The sequence below is a fragment of the Callithrix jacchus genome, chromosome 7 (genome assembly GCF_049354715.1).
Source record: "Callithrix jacchus isolate 240 chromosome 7, calJac240_pri, whole genome shotgun sequence".
Lineage (NCBI taxonomy): Eukaryota > Metazoa > Chordata > Mammalia > Primates > Cebidae > Callithrix > Callithrix jacchus.
Genome location: NC_133508.1, coordinates 104,929,440 through 104,945,991, shown reverse-complemented (window position 1 = coordinate 104,945,991; position 16,552 = coordinate 104,929,440). Strand labels below are relative to the sequence as shown.

Here is a 16,552-nt window from a genome sequence, read left to right as displayed (position 1 = left end):
TCTTGAAAGTCAGGTAGCCCTGAGTCCCAACTCTGCCATGTAAAGCTGTGTGATCTTGGGCAAGAATTTTTTTAACCTCTCTCTGCTTCATCTGTCCAACAGAAATGATAGAAGGATTCATCTCTTAGAGATGTTGAAAGACTTAAATGCAATGATAAATGGAATTTACTTACCTGGCACAGACTCAGCACTCAGTGAATGGTGGTAATTGTCAAAATTAATCATTATAACTTATTATTTTTATTATTATTCTTCAGAGACATGTACCCTGGATAGCAGGTAAAATCAACTAATGAAAGACACCAGATAGGGACCTCAAAAGGATTTCCAAATCTGAAAGCCTGCTGCTATTACAGAATGTGCTCTGTTGAGGTTTTCAGAGGGAGATTTTCTCATTCTTTCTCATTCTGCTGATTCTGAACCTATGTTAACTTCTCTGAAAAGCTCTGGACACTCTTTCTCCCACCCCAAACCACATTTCCCGCCTCTCTACGCAGCCCCTCCTCATCTCTCCCCCTCATTTGCCTCCCCTGTAAGTAAGCAACATGCTCTCTTTTGCTCTCTGCTCTCATAGCTGTGCAGGACCAGGGCAGCACTTGCAGCTGGCCACAGGTTCAAGCACCCTGGCCTAATGACCTGCAACTTTGGGAAGAAGGAGAAAGAATTTTGTGTCTTAACTTCTTCCTCTCTTCAAGTCTTAAGAGTTTGGGACGTCCAGTAATTATGGTGTGGTAGTAATTCAAATAATAGCTAATATTTATAAGTTATTTGCAGTTTACAAAGCAACAGATTAACAGTCGTGGATCAGCCAAGGTTCAGTTACAGCAAACAGAAGGTGCTCTTGGCAAAGTTCCAGAATGAACTTCAATACGGAGAATTGAGGTGCTTGCATAATCATTGGAAGGGCTGGAGGAGCAGGTTCATGATACTGTCCCCAGGAACAACTCCCAGACACCACTGCAGACCTGGCCACAGGTGCCTGGCAGGGAGTTGAGAGTCAAGAGGCTGCTGCAGTCATGCAGCTTCTCAGTCCTGTGTTGCTAGTGGCTGGACACTGTGACGCCTCTACTTCCCCTAAGAGCAGCTTGCCCACCACCCTGCTTGTCAGCAGAAATAAGCCAAGCTGCAAGAAACTGGCCTCCTCACTTGTAACGGCCAGATCTCTCCTAAACGCATTGAATTGGCAGAGACTGCATCATCCGGAGCCTTGGCATCAAGAGAACCTGGGTGTGCTAGTGTGCTAGGAATGCCATAACAAACTGCCACAGGCCAGGGGCCTTCAACAACAGAAATGAATTCTCCCACATTTCTGGAAGCTAGAAGTCTGAGATCAAGGCATTGACAGCATTAGCTTCTTCCGAGGCCTTGCTCTTGGCTTTTATTAATAGATGGTGGTTTTCTCCCTCTGTGTTCGCATGGTCTTCCCTCTGTACCCATCTATGTCCAGATTTCTCCTCCTTATAAGGATGCCAGTCATTTTGGATTAAGGTCCACTTATGACCTCATTTTAATTTGATTACCTCCTTAAAGAACCTGTCTCTACCGAATTACTGGGAGTTAGGACCTAAAAATATAACTTTTGGGGGACACAGTTCAGCCCATCACACTGGAAGATGTAGTTTTCCTCTTCCCAATGCTGCAATCCAGTGAGGCATGCTAGGAGGAGGGTTGAGCTGCTGCCTGGCTCCAGTCCATTGAGGAATGCACAATTCTGGGTGTACTTCACACAGTATATAAGAGGATGCAGGCTGGGCATGGTGGCTCACCCCTGTAATCCCAGCACTTTGGGAGGCTGAGGTGGGTGGATCGCTTGAGGTCAGGAGTTCAAGACAGCCTGGCCAACATGGTGAAACTCTGTCTCTACTAAAAATACAAAATTAGTCAGGCATGGTAGTGCACATCTGTAATCCCAGCTACATGGGAGGCTGAGGCAGAAGAATCGCTTGAACCTGGGAGGTGGAAGTTGCAGTGAGCCGAGATCACACCACTGCATCCAGCCTGGGCAACAGAGCGAGACTCTGTCTCAAAAAAAAAAAAAAGAATGCAGGTACTAAACACTCAGAAACTAAGTATCCTTCATATTGATTATACTCACATACTTATTTTATCTGATGCTATTTAGTAGTCCTTTGAGATAGGAAAGTATTGTTATCCCCATTTTTCCCATGAGTAAACTGAGGCTTAAATAGGTTACCAGTCCTCTCCCAAGGCCTTAGATCTGGGAAGTGGCAGGGCAGGAGTGAGCCCAGATGCTCCCGGCGAATCCTTGAATGTGTCCCTGGAACTAAATATCTAAGGCATAGTGTAAAGGCAGCGCCACAAGTTAAAATAGAGGGTCTGGCAGGTGTACCAGCAAGTGCTTGAGGGGCAGCTGCTGTTCAGATCCAGCCCAGTTATATAGGATTTTCTGATTTTTCCAGAAGTCTTCCTTTTAAAGTGAAATGTCTCCATTTTTTAACTGTTGACATTCAATTTAAAGGTAAAACACACAATTGAGTTAGCACTGTGTGGGGCCCACCAAACACATCTGTAGCCTGGATTGAGCCTGCAGGCTTTGATATAAATAAGAAGTGCTCATGAAAATAGAAGAACTATTCTTAAGAACCTAACTCTGCATTACCTGCCTTCTCACTTAGGCCACATTAGAAAGCTCTTGCCACCTGGTCACATAACCTTGAAATTCTTCTGTTGCTTCCTAAGTCTTTCTCATTTCCCAGCAAGCACATGTTTTTTTTATCTTGTTAGTGAGCCTAGGGGCCCAGCATTTAGCAAACATTTGTATGTGTGAGGAGCATTTTGTGCAAGGGAAGGTGCTTCTGTTTCTCTCCTGACAACCCTGTGAGGTCAGCATTGTAGTCCCTCTTTTTTACAAAAGAGGAGGCAGATAAAGAGCTAGAAGAAGACATTTAAAGTTGAAGGCAAGGGGCCAGGCACCATGGCTCATGCCTGTAATCCCAGCACTTTGGGAGGCTGAGGCAGGTAGATCACCTGAGATCAGGAGTTCAAGACCAGCCTGATCAACATGGTGAAACCCCATCTCTATTACAAATACAAAAATTAGCCGGGTGTTGTGGTAGGCACCTGTAATCTCAGCTACTTGGGAGGCTGAGGCAGGAGAATCGCTTGAACCCAGTAGGGGGAGGTTGCAGTGAGCCGTGATCGCGCCATTGCCCTCTACAGAGCGAAACTCTGTCTCAAAAAAAAAAGTAAGTTGAAGGTAACACCAGGGAGTAAGTAGAAGCCAGTGGCCTTTTTTTTTCTTTTAACCTACTCTTTTATTACAGCCACAGGGGTGTTTGCTCATGAAAGTTGGCTTCACTCCTTGGATTCAGTTACTGGCCAGGCTGTAAATGACTCATGATTCACACCCTGGGGCTTCCTGGTGCCTTCCTACCAGAGTGGGCTCTGTGACACTCTTTCCATCCCCACCCTGCTCTCCCTGCTTCAGGCCCCTCTTGACTAATATGAAAATACCCGTATTTCCCTAATGGACCATCATGTTCCCCGGAATTTCTAGGAACCTGAGAATTCAGATGAACCACAGCATTAAAACCAATGTGAAATATTTGAATGGCTAAATACTACATGTGTTTATTCAAATCTGTTACCCATATGCAAAAATGAAAGCAAGGCTGCAGAAGTGATAGCCAGAGTGTTATCAGACTGGCGGTCTGCACAGGCATGCACAGGCCTTGGCCCTTCTGGGTGGGATAGAAAATTGGTGGCTCAGGATCTCCAAATGCTAACTTCAGTCCTTGTCTAAGAGCGAGAACATTCTTGCTTAGCTTGTATACAGGAGACAGGAGGTATTACACAAACACGAGGCAGTCAGCAAGCCCCCTTCTTTAGGTCACAGTATGTTAGTCACCCCTGATTAAGAACCACATGGTGGGCGGGCGTGGCTCATGCCTGTAATCCCAGCATTTTGGGAGGCCGAGGTGGGTTGATCACCTGAGGTCAGGAGTGTGAGACCAGCCTGATCAACATGGTGAAACCATGCTCAAAAATGAGCTGGGCGTGGTGGGTGCCTGACTCCATCTCAAAAAAAGAAAAAAAAAAGAACCACATAGTAGAACATTCAGTGATGCCCTAAGTGTTTATGAATCAAACTAATTGGAATTAATCCTTTCCTTGGTACAGTGAGAAGGGTGGCTTCTGGAGTAAAAAGGCTTATGAGCTGGATTAACATTTTTTTTTAGATGGGTTCTTGCCCTGTTGCCCAGGCTGGGGTACAATGGTACAATCACGGCTCACTGCAAGCTCAGCAACCTGGGCTCAAGCTATTCTCCCACTTCAGCCTCCTGAGTAGCTAGGACTACAGACATGTGCCACCACTCATTTTGTTATTATTTGTAGAGACGAGTTTTCACTCTGTTGCCCAGGCTGGTCTCAAACTCCTGGACTCAAGCGTTCCTCCTGCCTCAGCCTCCCAAAGTGCTAGGATTACAGGTGTGAGCATCATGCCCAGCCTGGATTAACTTCTGAAACAAGATGTTCTAACTTTGATTGCCTCATCTACTAATATACCATTCAGGATTATAGTGAGGCTTCATGGAATAATGCACATGTAAGCAACATGTGCACTCACAGGTTCCATACAGATATCAGGTGCTGTTTGCCTTGGAAGCTATTCTTGGTGTAAGAATAAAGCAAGCTTTTTATCTACCTAGTAAAACAAACAGCCAGACATCCTCGGCACTGAGGGAAGACCAAAGAAAACCCTCCAAAGGCACAGAGATATTTGGAGATGTTTGTTTCCCCAGACTTTGTATCTTGACCTGCACAGCCCAGCTGTTGAGGCGGTGCAGAGCAGCTGCAAGTCGGAAGGAAGTCCTTAGCTAGACCTCCAGCTCCTGTAAACACCTCTGCCTCTCAGGGATCGCACAGTGGCCCTTTTTGTGCAGACACGTGGCAACTCAGCAGACCAGAGGCTCCTTAACTTGAAACTGCTTTCTCCATAGGAAGACTGTTATAATCAGAAATTATCTTCTTTTCCAGTGGCCCAATATACAGCTTTTTCTCAGAATGACCATCAAGGAGTTCAGGAAATGCCACCCAAAATATAACACTTTGGTGTGCTGATTACTTTGAACTGAGGGCACTTGAGGAACAGCAGATATAGGCAGAGGCATTCTCTGAGTTCCCCTTATCAGCCTAAAGACATATCCTCCAAAAGGAACTCAGTTGTCAAGAATCTTCTCCCGGAAATCTTATCAACTGGGAAGGATTAACTTGGATCCCAAGAGGGGAGACTGGAGGTGACGCCACACCCAGACAGACTGTCACCTCTTCTTCCCAGGGCTGCTGTGGGACAACTCGTATTAACTGCGAGACTTTGTGTGCATGATGAAACCATCTTTATTCACCATATATTTCTTCCCCTCACCTCCTGTAAGTCATGTTGCCACCACCACCCAGAAACCCTGAACCCCCATTCTTTTCTGTAGCTCAGGATCCTATGTGAGCTTTCATCATCTGACCCCTTTGAGTCTCATATTTTGTGGCACTCCTGTGCGTACATACATAATTAAATACGGTTTACCTCCTGTCACTCTGTTTATATGTCAGGTTAATTCATAGCCCAGCCACAGAACCGAGAAAGGTAGAGGGAAGTCATGTTTTATTCCCTTACAATCACAATTACCCCCATTGAATCAACTTCCCAAAGTGATTGCTATACAGTACTCACAGAAAGTTGTTTGTGTTGACTAAATCTATGAAGGTGTAAAAATGACCTATCTCTTAAACTTTAATTTGTATTCTGGGTGAGGCTGTCCATATGTGTACCAGCAGATGAGAAAGGACTTTCAGAAGAGAAACTGCATTTGAGTTAGGAGCCTGAGAGGGGTAGCAGAGCAGGAGGAGGGGCTAGACTGTGCCTGAAGCAGAAGAAGGTGTCTGATGGCTTGTTTAACATTGCCTCTGTGGGGGCAGGAGCTGTGTGTCTGTCCTGCCCATTTATTCCCAACATATTGTACCTAGTAGCAGTAGCGCTCAATTACAAATGTGTTGTGTGGACTTTGTAGAGCCTGCGACCAGCAGGAATCCCCCATCGGGAGGGAGCAGGGAGCCTCTGAGTGACAAGGCTGGAGGAAGCTCTCTGAAGGAGCAGGTCAGAACATAGATACCAGAATGAGGGAAAGCTGCAAGAAGCCGGAGCTGGCAAGCATCATGAATTGCTGGCTGTTTTTAATCTTGACTATCATATAGTCAGGAAGTAAGAAAGACCTTTATGTACTAAATGCTGAGTGTCTCACCAGCTTTACAGGGACCTACCCAAGCATTTTATAAATATTAATAGAGTCTGACTGTGGACTGCTTGCCAATGGCCATGCCGGGTGAGAGGAATTACTGGTCCAGTCCTGATATGTGTGAACTGTTCTGCAGTTAGCAGAAAACTTGCTCAGACCTGGGAAACTTTATGCCCCAAAGATTGGGAAGAAGACAATGCTTGACTTTATCCTCATGCAAAGGGAGCATTTAGAAGGTCCTTAGGGTGCAGCCTGGAAACCAGGTCACTGAGAAAGGGTGTCATGTTCTCATTCAGGAGTCTGGGGGCCTCAGAACCAGCACCAGCTGGAAGGGGAGTCCAATTTGACTTGCTTCAGGGAACAAAATATATATCCAACTTGCTGTGAGTCAGAGCCCTGCACACTGTTCAGCGTTTGGTTACCCACGTGCTCAGTTGCATTTCAGAGCCTCTGTTAGTAAGTGCCGGCCTGGGAGCACAGAAAGGGGTTGGGCCAGGCCACTGGGTGTGAGCAGAATCAAAAGAAACCTTAGGCCTCTCTGTTGGGTGGGGCAGGGATGACTGAGGAATCTGAGGAAGACATAGCTAGCTACTCCAGGACTGTGTTGAAATGAACTTGTCCACGGCTGACCACAAGACAAGGCCACGCTGCCCTGCCACACACTTTATCCTCCCAGTTTCCTGTACTGCTAGAGCTTCCTTATTCCTAGGGCAATCCTCTGATGGCTGCCACTAGTCTTTGCATTCTGCTCTGACACTAGGGCCGCAAATTGCCTAGGGACTCTAAAAAGGGCTGGCGTCCACAGCCCCACCCAGACCCACTCAATCAAAACCTTTGGGGCTCATCGACCAGGTGTGGGGGAGGTACAGAACAGACAGGTAAACAGGGAATTGCAATTCACTGTGCTGTACGTGACCCTTGAGGATAAAAATACTAGCAGCTGCAGTTTATGGAATGCCTTGGTCCTACATGAAACACTTGATGTGCAACAGCAAATTGAGTACCCCAAAAAAAATCCTTTGGAATGTGAAGGTTGCTGATTAGGCTGATTTCAGAATTCTGTACAAGTTTAAAGCACAATTTTATTTGTGTGTTTGACCCATCACTTCCTCTAACTGCGGAGGCTGCAAGCCGTAAGTCCTGGAACTCGGCCTTTGGGAATATTCAAAGGCTGGTAAAACTCAGTGTGGAGCACTGTGGTGCCCACATGATGGATGCCCTGGAGTCTGTGGGTTGCTGGTGTTTTCTGCAGCCTTGTCGGGTCTCAGCCTTTATGGTAGAATTGCATTATGCAGCTGCGGCCTCTCCAAAAGGTTGAGTCAGCCTGGGTTTGCTGCTGGCGCCATGGAGCCCTAAGACTTTGCTGAGCCCTCACATAGTGCTGGGGAGGCACACCTACTGTCCACCTGTTCTCATGAGTCATAAAACTGCCACACTGCTGCCAGGCCTGCCAGCCCTACATTTTCCTCCAGTTGCCACCCAGCTGAGAATGAACTTAGCCATATATGTCAGGGCACCAGGCAGTACTTTTCCCCCAGCCTGTCTTCCTCTTGAAATGTGCTATTGGACAACCAGTTTGTAATTCAAGGGTCAGGATGTTTCCATTGCTTTACACCAGGTGGCTAAGGAGAGAGGGCAGCAGGGCAGCCTAGAGGCCAACAGCTCAGACCAGAGAAGAGAATCAACCCACAAACATATGATGGAGTAACAGTATTAGCAAGGGGCCAGGTCATCATGATGAGACCAGGGAGAGGTCAAAGGAGGGAATAATAAATAAAGTTTCATTATTTCAGACTGTAGGCTACTCATGTGTCCCATTTGACATTTACTGTGGATCGGTCACTTTGAGTCTCCACTGAAAGGTTTCACTTTTTCATGAATAAAGACTTCCTTATGTGCTAGAACTTTCAAAACAATTTCACATCATGATAGGACCTAAAAATAAGCACCCTTTATTCAAAGTTCTCTAGAGGAGCTCTCTTCTCATTTTCTGTTGCCAGGACTTCGATGAGCCTAAAAGTTGGGTGCAAGAACCTAAAAACAATGAAATCAAACCTCCTGTTAAAGTAGCAATAATATTAAACCGACATGTAATGTGCCTCCCATAGCAAACGCTGTCTTTGCCACAGGTCTCCTAACTACTACAAATGTTTGTGAATTTGTTTCCTCTTTGGAAATCCTAGAGAAGTCCAGCTTTATGTCATATGTTGGGGTGCATCAATTAAACTGCTACTGCTGGGTTTCTGCAAACTAAAGATTTATGTAGGTGCTCAAATGGATGACAAGCTTAGATACCTAGGTCACCATTCAAATTTCTAAGGGGCATTTTAGTAGCTGTCCCCAAGAAGCTGTGATAACTGAGAAAATTCATCCATTTCCCTTGAAGTAGAATATATTGTCATGAATGTTTAAATAACTGAAAGATGCCTGTTACTTGTCTTTAAAAAGACTTCTCCTCAGATTTCAGGTAGAAACAATAATTGAAGATGTCCAGCAAAACAGCAAGCACCAACAACATAGCCCAGGCAAGGAGAACCGTGCAGCAGCTAAGATTAGAAGCCTCCATTGAAAGAATAAAGGTAAGAAGCCCTGATTGGATAACATGGACTTTAATGCCACTTGTTTCCAGGAATTTCCCAGAGCAGGCTGAGAGTCTCCAGATTTTAACTTCCATTTTCCTATCTAGCATGGGCCTCACTTCAAAAGCGTCTGCATTAGCCCCTCTGTTTGTAAAACCCTAGACAGGATTTCCCAAGGACCTGTCCTCCCTGAATGAACACAGTCAAGTCCGTCGATCTCTGTGTTCTAAAGTGGGACAGGGCTTCCAAGTAGACTTCATAAACACCCTAGTCATTCCTCTGGAATTCAAGTGTTCTAGAGTTATCAGTGCAGCTGAGACAGCTTTGCATAACCAGTCAACAGTCTAGGCTTCCTTTTTAGGGAAATGAAGCTTTTAAATGTGTTTGGCCCTCAGTAAGCATTTTCTGTGCCCAGAATCAGTAATAATGCCAGCTTTAGTTGAGATCCCATAGAGAAACTGGAATGCATTTCTTAGATCACCTGACTTTGAAGTCTTCTTCCTAAATCCCAAGAGAGAACTATGCAGTGAGTGCCCTGGAATGTTGTGACTAGTTCTTGGAAACTGAAGCAGTCACCTGATCCATTCCTCTGAACCTGGAGATAGTCACCTGTGTTGCCAGCTTGAGGCCACCTAGGCTATACTAGACAGGGCTTGGCTGCCCCATTGCTCTTTGCTTAGGGCAAAGAGATCCTATTCTATAGGAGGGGATCCTCTTCTGTGGGATCTCCCTCCCAGACTTCTGAAACAGGGCATGAGAGTTTCCATGTTTAATTCATGCTGGAGTAAGGTGCTGCCTCTTCCCATGCTGGTCTTGTCTCTCTTTTTACTTCTCCAACCCCAATCTCTTAACAGTAAATCTTGAAGCACCACAACATGGCTCCAGAGTTGTGGCTCCAAGCCCATCATTCAGTTCTTAAAGTCTGTTCTGCATTTCAATCTGTTTCTTCTTGGATAGAAAACAAGATACAACCTTCCCTTGATTCACATATGCTTTTTCTCATCTGGCCCCTAATTTTTTATTTTGAGACATTGCAAACCTGCAGAAGAGTTGTAACAACAAACATTTATAAACTCTTTAGCAGGATTTACCAGTTATTAACATTTGACCACATGTACTTGCTTGCACTCTCTCTCCCCCTCCTTCTGTCTGTACACACATACACACAAAACACATATAATTTCTTCTTTAAACTCTTGAAAGTTATTCGCAGTTCAGGATTATCTCATAAGACTACCTAACACACAGTCCATTTTTGAAGAATCACCCTCACTTTGGGTGTGATCATTTACTGATTGGACTCCAGTTAAATGTTGGACAGGAATGCTAGCTCATTAGCTGGTGGTGTGTACTCAGCATTCTCATGAAGGGATGCATAGTGCCAGTTTGTCTGATCATTGTTAAGTCACTTGATTAAGAAAGACCTTACCTGCCAAATTGCACCATTTTAAAGGTACCATTTCCTTTTTTTTTTAACCTGACAAGTATCTGAGAGTGACGCTCTGAGACTTTGATTATCTTGTTCAAATCAGTCTTCCCCTTGATAGCCTAGCATTCAAATACACTCTGAAAGTTTACAAATAAAATATTTTCTTTCTTGTTTGTTTGATTTCTCTCCATGTCAGGTTTCGAAGGCATCAGCGGACCTCATGTCCTACTGTGAGGAACATGCCAGGAGTGACCCTTTGCTGATAGGGATACCAACTTCAGAAAACCCTTTCAAGGATAAAAAAACTTGCATCATCTTATAGTGGAATAGAGAAACAGTTCCTCGCCTCTTCTCAACAAAGCAAATTATGAGCAGCTCCTTGAAGAGATTGACTTTCAGCTTATTTGGTAACCACTGCTAATAACTAAAATGTTCTCACCTTGGAATCATGGACTCTGAAGTCCCTATTTTCCCAGTTGTCCTTTCTCTTAAAATGCCCTTTACTGATTTAATACAGAATAACAGTCTTGTTTTTCACTTGGTAACTATGGTTTATGTTGGGTTACTGTTTAAGGAAGTTGATCTGGGCCTTTTTAAAAACATAATTATGTAATTTAAATATACAGTGGATTCTGATATGTCAGGACCTAAATTGCCTAATCACCTGTCAAATTAAAATGCCAAAATTAATTGAAATCCTAAAGCCTTTATATCATATTCTTTATAAGGCATGTGCCAGCCAGTATAGTATACAAAGGAGGGGAGTGTTTTGTGTATATATATATATATATATGACTCTGTGTATACACATATCAAAGCTATTTTCTTATGAAAATGTCCCTCTCTCCATACCATCAGCTTCTCAGTTCCAGAATTTATACCTTTATTTGAGCTGTGTATAGGTAGAATAAAAAATTCCTTTCAAACTTTATTGTACAAAAAGTAAAGAATATCCTAAAGATTGTATTCATTGTAATAAAATAATGCAGTCATCTCTCCTCTCTCAAAGTCTTGCTGGACCTCTTAGGCTAGGATAAACTACACCAAGCTAAACTGACAGTCCTTTGATAATTTGAGACATTAATTCACAGGGACCCTTCTGGGCTTCATTGATGCTGAGTCTAGAAAAGTGGAGGAGAGTCCTGGGAGGACCTCAAGCAGCTGTGCTCCCAGGGCTCATGTTCTCTACTGGATTAGGAAGAGGCACCTCAAATCTCCACCCTGATGATTGGCATGAAACAGAGTGAACATGAGCCCAGCTGAGAGAGGAGCAGGAATGTGTGGAAACCAGCTGCTTTTCTTGCCCCAGCTTTGTGACTGAGCCCTCTGTCTTGCTCTCTCTGCCTTCCCTGTATCTTTCCTCTATTAACAGAGCATCTGTTTGCAGAGGGATCATTACCCTCCCCAGCCACAGGTGTGTGGAACACAATGCGGGAAAAAAACATTAAAAAAAAAAAAAAAAAGCAAAGGTGTCAAGATGCTTAAGCTCTTTTCAGATGTCTGCAGTTTCATCCCTACCTTGTCCACACACCATCAGAGAGGCACATAGGCTACCCAAGAGTGTCTTGGATTCAGTGTATACTCCTTGGGCCCAAGGGCTTCAGCAGCTGGGCATGGGGTTCCTTGATTTTCCTCTGGGCCCAAATGCAGCCTTCACACCCTTGGAATTTCCAGGTGTGGGGGTAGCCCCAAAAGGAGGACTCTCCTGTGGCCAATAAGGTTTCTTGACTTTATCAAAGTGGAGGGTCACTTCGGGGTCAAATCATACATAAGGCCTTTGATATTTTAATTCATCTTAAATTCATTAAAAGTAACTACTAAGAAAAGGTTAAAAACTTCTTCTCAAAAGGGAATCAACCCCAAGAAGTAATTATTTATAACAGTTTTCCCAAATTTTGTACAATCTATCCTGGAAAGTAAACACCTTTTAAAATCAAATATCTGGGCTTTGAGTATTATGCTCATTGAAGGTGAACAAATGCATTACTGTTTTTAAACTGCTCACATTTATTCAGTATTTCTCCAGGTTGCTATCTACTCAGCCTTGTGAATGGCCCTCACTTTTCTAAGACCATGTGAAAAATCACAGCACTGCCCTTAGCCTTGTATCATCTGCTGCTTCATTCTGCAATATGCCCAGTTCCCAAATAAATGATAGGTACCTGTTGAGGAGAGAGAAAGATTTTTCTCTCTCAAAGGGTGAGATTTGAAATTTACACTAAAAAGACAATTTTACATTTAATGCTTCACTTAATGAGACATTCTTTTTTTATAAGTGTATTTTTCTACTCAGTTTCAGAACACTAATCTGATTTTCACTCTGATTTTTAATGTTTCTTGAAATATTTATAATGCAGCTTCTTTCAAAATATTTTCATGAAAAATTACTTTTATTATACCATTATGTGCATGTTATTGGTAGCAGGCATAGTTTATTATTTAGTACTGAAACATGCTCTTTAACGGTAAACAAATATGTTCAGCTATATATCTGTTAATAGGCTTATAGTGGTAAGAAATGGACTTGAGGTCCCAGGAGATTTCGTTTTATTTGCCCTGGTCAGATACAATAAAGGCTATGAGTATAAATATTATGTAACTTCCTAACCAGGTAGAGGGCATGTTCATGAATATCAAATCTTTTGATGCTGGACCCAAGAGGGGAAAAACTGTAGCTAAATGTTGATTTACTTATAACTAGACGTCTGTGTGAGAAAATATATGTATACATGTATATGAAATGCAGAAGTCACTTTTATTTATCAGGCTTTGTTGTCCTTACAGAGCCACAGTTTAACTGTCTGCAGCAGTTGGTTTATGTTAACGATAGACAAATGCCCAGGGTGTGTTACTTTTTCCAACTCACTGTAATGATATACTTACATATATACATGCAACTTCTTAGCTTCATTTCCATGAAGCTATTTCAATACATTCAGTATACTTTGTTCTTAATGCTGCTTCTGTTAACAGTGATCTCTTTCTTTTTTCCATTCTTATATCTTCATTAATTCATCATAAATCTGTCCAGTTGAGGCCTCAGGACCATGGCAAGAGTTCGTGACTCCAAAGTATTTTACAGAAACTTTTTTTTAATAAGGGAAGTATTTTATATACCAGATGGCTCACAAGTGATGGGTCGTAGCTAATTTTTTTTTTCTTCTGAAAAAAGAGTTTTTAATCACTTACCTTATTAAAATGAAAAGTGCCATACTTACCTTTTAAAGGAAAGATCTGATTTTCTTTCTCTCTAATTTAGACTGCTTTTGTACTTTACTAATCTTTAAACTATCTGGAAAGAAAAACAAAACTTTATACCAATGATTTAGTAATTTTGAGGCATAGGTTAGCTTACGTAGTAGAGGACGTGTTAAATATTCTCTTCAAATGCCACCTTCTCAACCAATTTATAACTAACATAGTGTTATCTGACTAATTCCTCTGAATTTTGATGTAAGATATCTATATAGGCTCCCAAAATGATTAGAGTACATGCCAGTCATTTCTCAGTGAAATAAACATAATACCAGAGTATATTATATTGCTTTCTTTTATGGTGACCTGTTAATGGGGAAAAAATACATTAAATAGAAGTTTATATATGTATGTTAAAATAGAGCACTTACCTGAAGTCAGTGGCCTGGATTGTAGCCTGGATCATTTCCCAGTCTGTCCTGTGTTGTATGACCTTGGACAAGGCGTTTCATCTCTCTAGGCTTCCATTTTTCCATTTGTAAAACAAAGGGCTGAAGTAGATGATGGTGGAGAGCCCTTCCTGTTCCCAGATGCCTTGGTCCAGTGACCCTGCCCCTCTGCTGGTCCTGCCAACGTGTTGGTGCTATAAGCTGCTTCAGATATCAAATTGGTTTATCTATAGTGTTTGTTCATTTATAGCTTATAAAAGGCCTTTTTGTTATACAGTGCTTTTTTTCTAGTTTTATGGACTTGGTTACTGTAAAAATGTCTTGTTTTTAGCCATGTAACTGTAAACATATATTCTCTTGATGTCTCAGTAAATTTGCATTTGCTGTATCATTGATGAGATGTTGTTGTTTTATAATATTCTTTGGCTACTCATCTGTCCAGCATCTTATTAACCATAACACTGTGATCATTGTTTGCAAATCTGTCCTATGGAAAGAATAAAAGCATTTACTTCACAGCTAACATATTCACAGGTTTGAAAGAAGTTTCATTAAAAGCACCATTGCTTTCTTTACCGTGTCAGTGCCTCATTGTATCATCCTACTTGTGGTCTGCTCAGTAAATAAATAAAAGACGATTTCTCTTCCTCTTTCCCTTCCTTCACTCAGTTAACATTTTCTGGGAAGCTCCTGGGAGCAAGCTGCTGAGAGTCAGCCTCCTCTGACACTCAAATGAATAAGACACAGGCCAGCCCATGAGAAGCTCACAGTCTGAGCAAGGAGGGTGGGAATGACACGTATGTAAACTAATCTTTGTAGTATCATGTGGCAAGTGCCATAACTCAGGTGAACACGGAGTGCTGTGAGAGCCCAGAGGAAAGAAGAACTAGCTCCACACAAAGACCTCTGAAAAGGCTTCCAAGGGAGGTGATGTTTGGGCTGAATGAGAGAACAGTATGCATTGGAATGAGGTCCTGAGAGGAGACTAGAGGAGGAGAAGCCAGTGTGCAGAAGGCCCCCCATCCCACCCTCCTATCCTTGCCTATCCTGAAACCAACAAGGGGGTTAGAGAGGCTGTTAGGAGTGACGTAATGACTCCAACTTGTGGAGCACTGTTTCCCATCCTGAGACCAGCTGTGGCCATGGAAACTGATAACATGGAAAGGTCATTAGACTTGTGGTGACTCATATTCACCATGCATTTGCTGAAGATGCCCTGTCTCCTGCCCCTTCCCCCAGGGCTGGGATTCCCACAGAGATGAGAGGAGGGCAAAATAATCCAAGAAAAAGGGTGGGAGGCAGCCAACAAGTGCCATGCTACAGAGTTAGCCCCTGCTTCTGAGAACCAGCACTCCACACATAAAAGGTAGGGGCAAAACACTCCCTCAGCCCTTTCTAGTAAAAGACTGAAGGATTTAGATACATTGGTTTTGAAAACTAGGCAACAACCGAGAAGGACTTTCTAATGCTTCTGACCAAATCACCAAGTTCTTGTAACTCTCGGTGGAGGACCACTGTGTTGGGGATGATGGATGAGATTAGGTAGGTGAGTTTAAAAGGTGGTAGGAGAGGGGGTAATGAAGCTGAATGAGGCAGGTGAGATGTATACTACCTTCACATGGACAAGAGACCCAGGCCTGTGGGTGATGACGGGAGCTCAGTGTGGAGATGCATGTCACAGGACCTTCTACCTATTCTGGATATGTGCTATGATCAGTTTTTCACTGGTAGGAGGGTCAGGTACACATAAACACATGGATATTCTCTAAACCTTTTTACTTGGGGCTCTTGAAGCCTTATTTGGGGCTAGGCAGACTGTCTTTTGCGTATTTGTCCCTCACTCTCTATGCCAGGTTTATAATCTCAGCGTAGAACTCTGACCATGTTTGTGGAGCCTGGTCCCACCAAGAGCTCTAGCTGTCTTTGCACAGCCTGGCATGACTAGGGCCTTGTGCTTGTTTTCAAAGCATGGCCATACTTGCTACTGTATCCCTTTACCACTGTGGGTAGCAAATAACCTTTGCCTTCAGATGAATCCTCTGTCACCCTAATTACTTTCTCCTGTCTGAGTCACTCAAATCCATGAAGGTCGTTTAACTTTAGGCCAGCCCTAGGCAAACATGCAGTTAGTCTAAGGAACTCTACCTCAATCACCCATTTTTTCAAAAATTTTTTCTGCCCTGGAGGAAAATGCAGTCCAAGTAACGGTATGCTAATGTACAAGTGACTTAATATATCTGTCTGCTGGGGACCACTGGCACTGTCAAATACAACTCTGGAGAGAGTGACACTTAGCACAAAGAAGTGGAAGTTCATGGTAAAGTTTAGGCATTGAGAATTAATTTTATATATGAAGCATTTCTTTACCCTCTAAATCCTCCTAGACAATCTATTCAATGATGAAAGCAATTAATTGAAATGATTGACATCCACAATGGGAAGATGCCAGGTTTGGAAGTCCAAGACATTTGCAGCTGAGACGTCTATGTGCACATTGCTACCTTTTTTTTTTTCTTTTTTCTGAGACAGAGTCTCACTGTTGTGCTGTGGTGTGATCTCGGCTCACTGCAACCTCTACTTCCCAGGTTTGAGCGATTTTTCTGCCTCAGCCTCCTGAGTAGCTGGAACCACAGGTGTGCACCACCATGC

General features: G+C 43.1%; 1 protein-coding gene across 4 annotated transcripts in view; it reads left to right on the top strand.

The window, feature by feature from the left end:
* The window catches only part of GNG12 (G protein subunit gamma 12), a 131,548-nt gene extending 117,074 nt beyond the window's left edge, over nucleotides 1–14,474 (top strand). For 2 of the 4 annotated variants that reach the window (XM_009001462.5, XM_002750940.8), the window contains exons 3-4: nucleotides 8,712–8,830; nucleotides 10,456–14,474. In XM_009001462.5, coding sequence (XP_008999710.1) covers nucleotides 8,738–8,830; nucleotides 10,456–10,581 — 219 coding nt within the window. In that variant the 5' untranslated portion in view covers nucleotides 8,712–8,737 and the 3' untranslated portion in view covers nucleotides 10,582–14,474. Of the gene's footprint in view, nucleotides 1–8,699; nucleotides 8,831–10,455 lie in introns of all 4 variants that reach the window. The other 2 variants (XM_054236417.2, XM_078332208.1) reach the window with 1 other exon arrangement.
* Nucleotides 14,475–16,552: the final 2,078 nt, after the last annotated feature.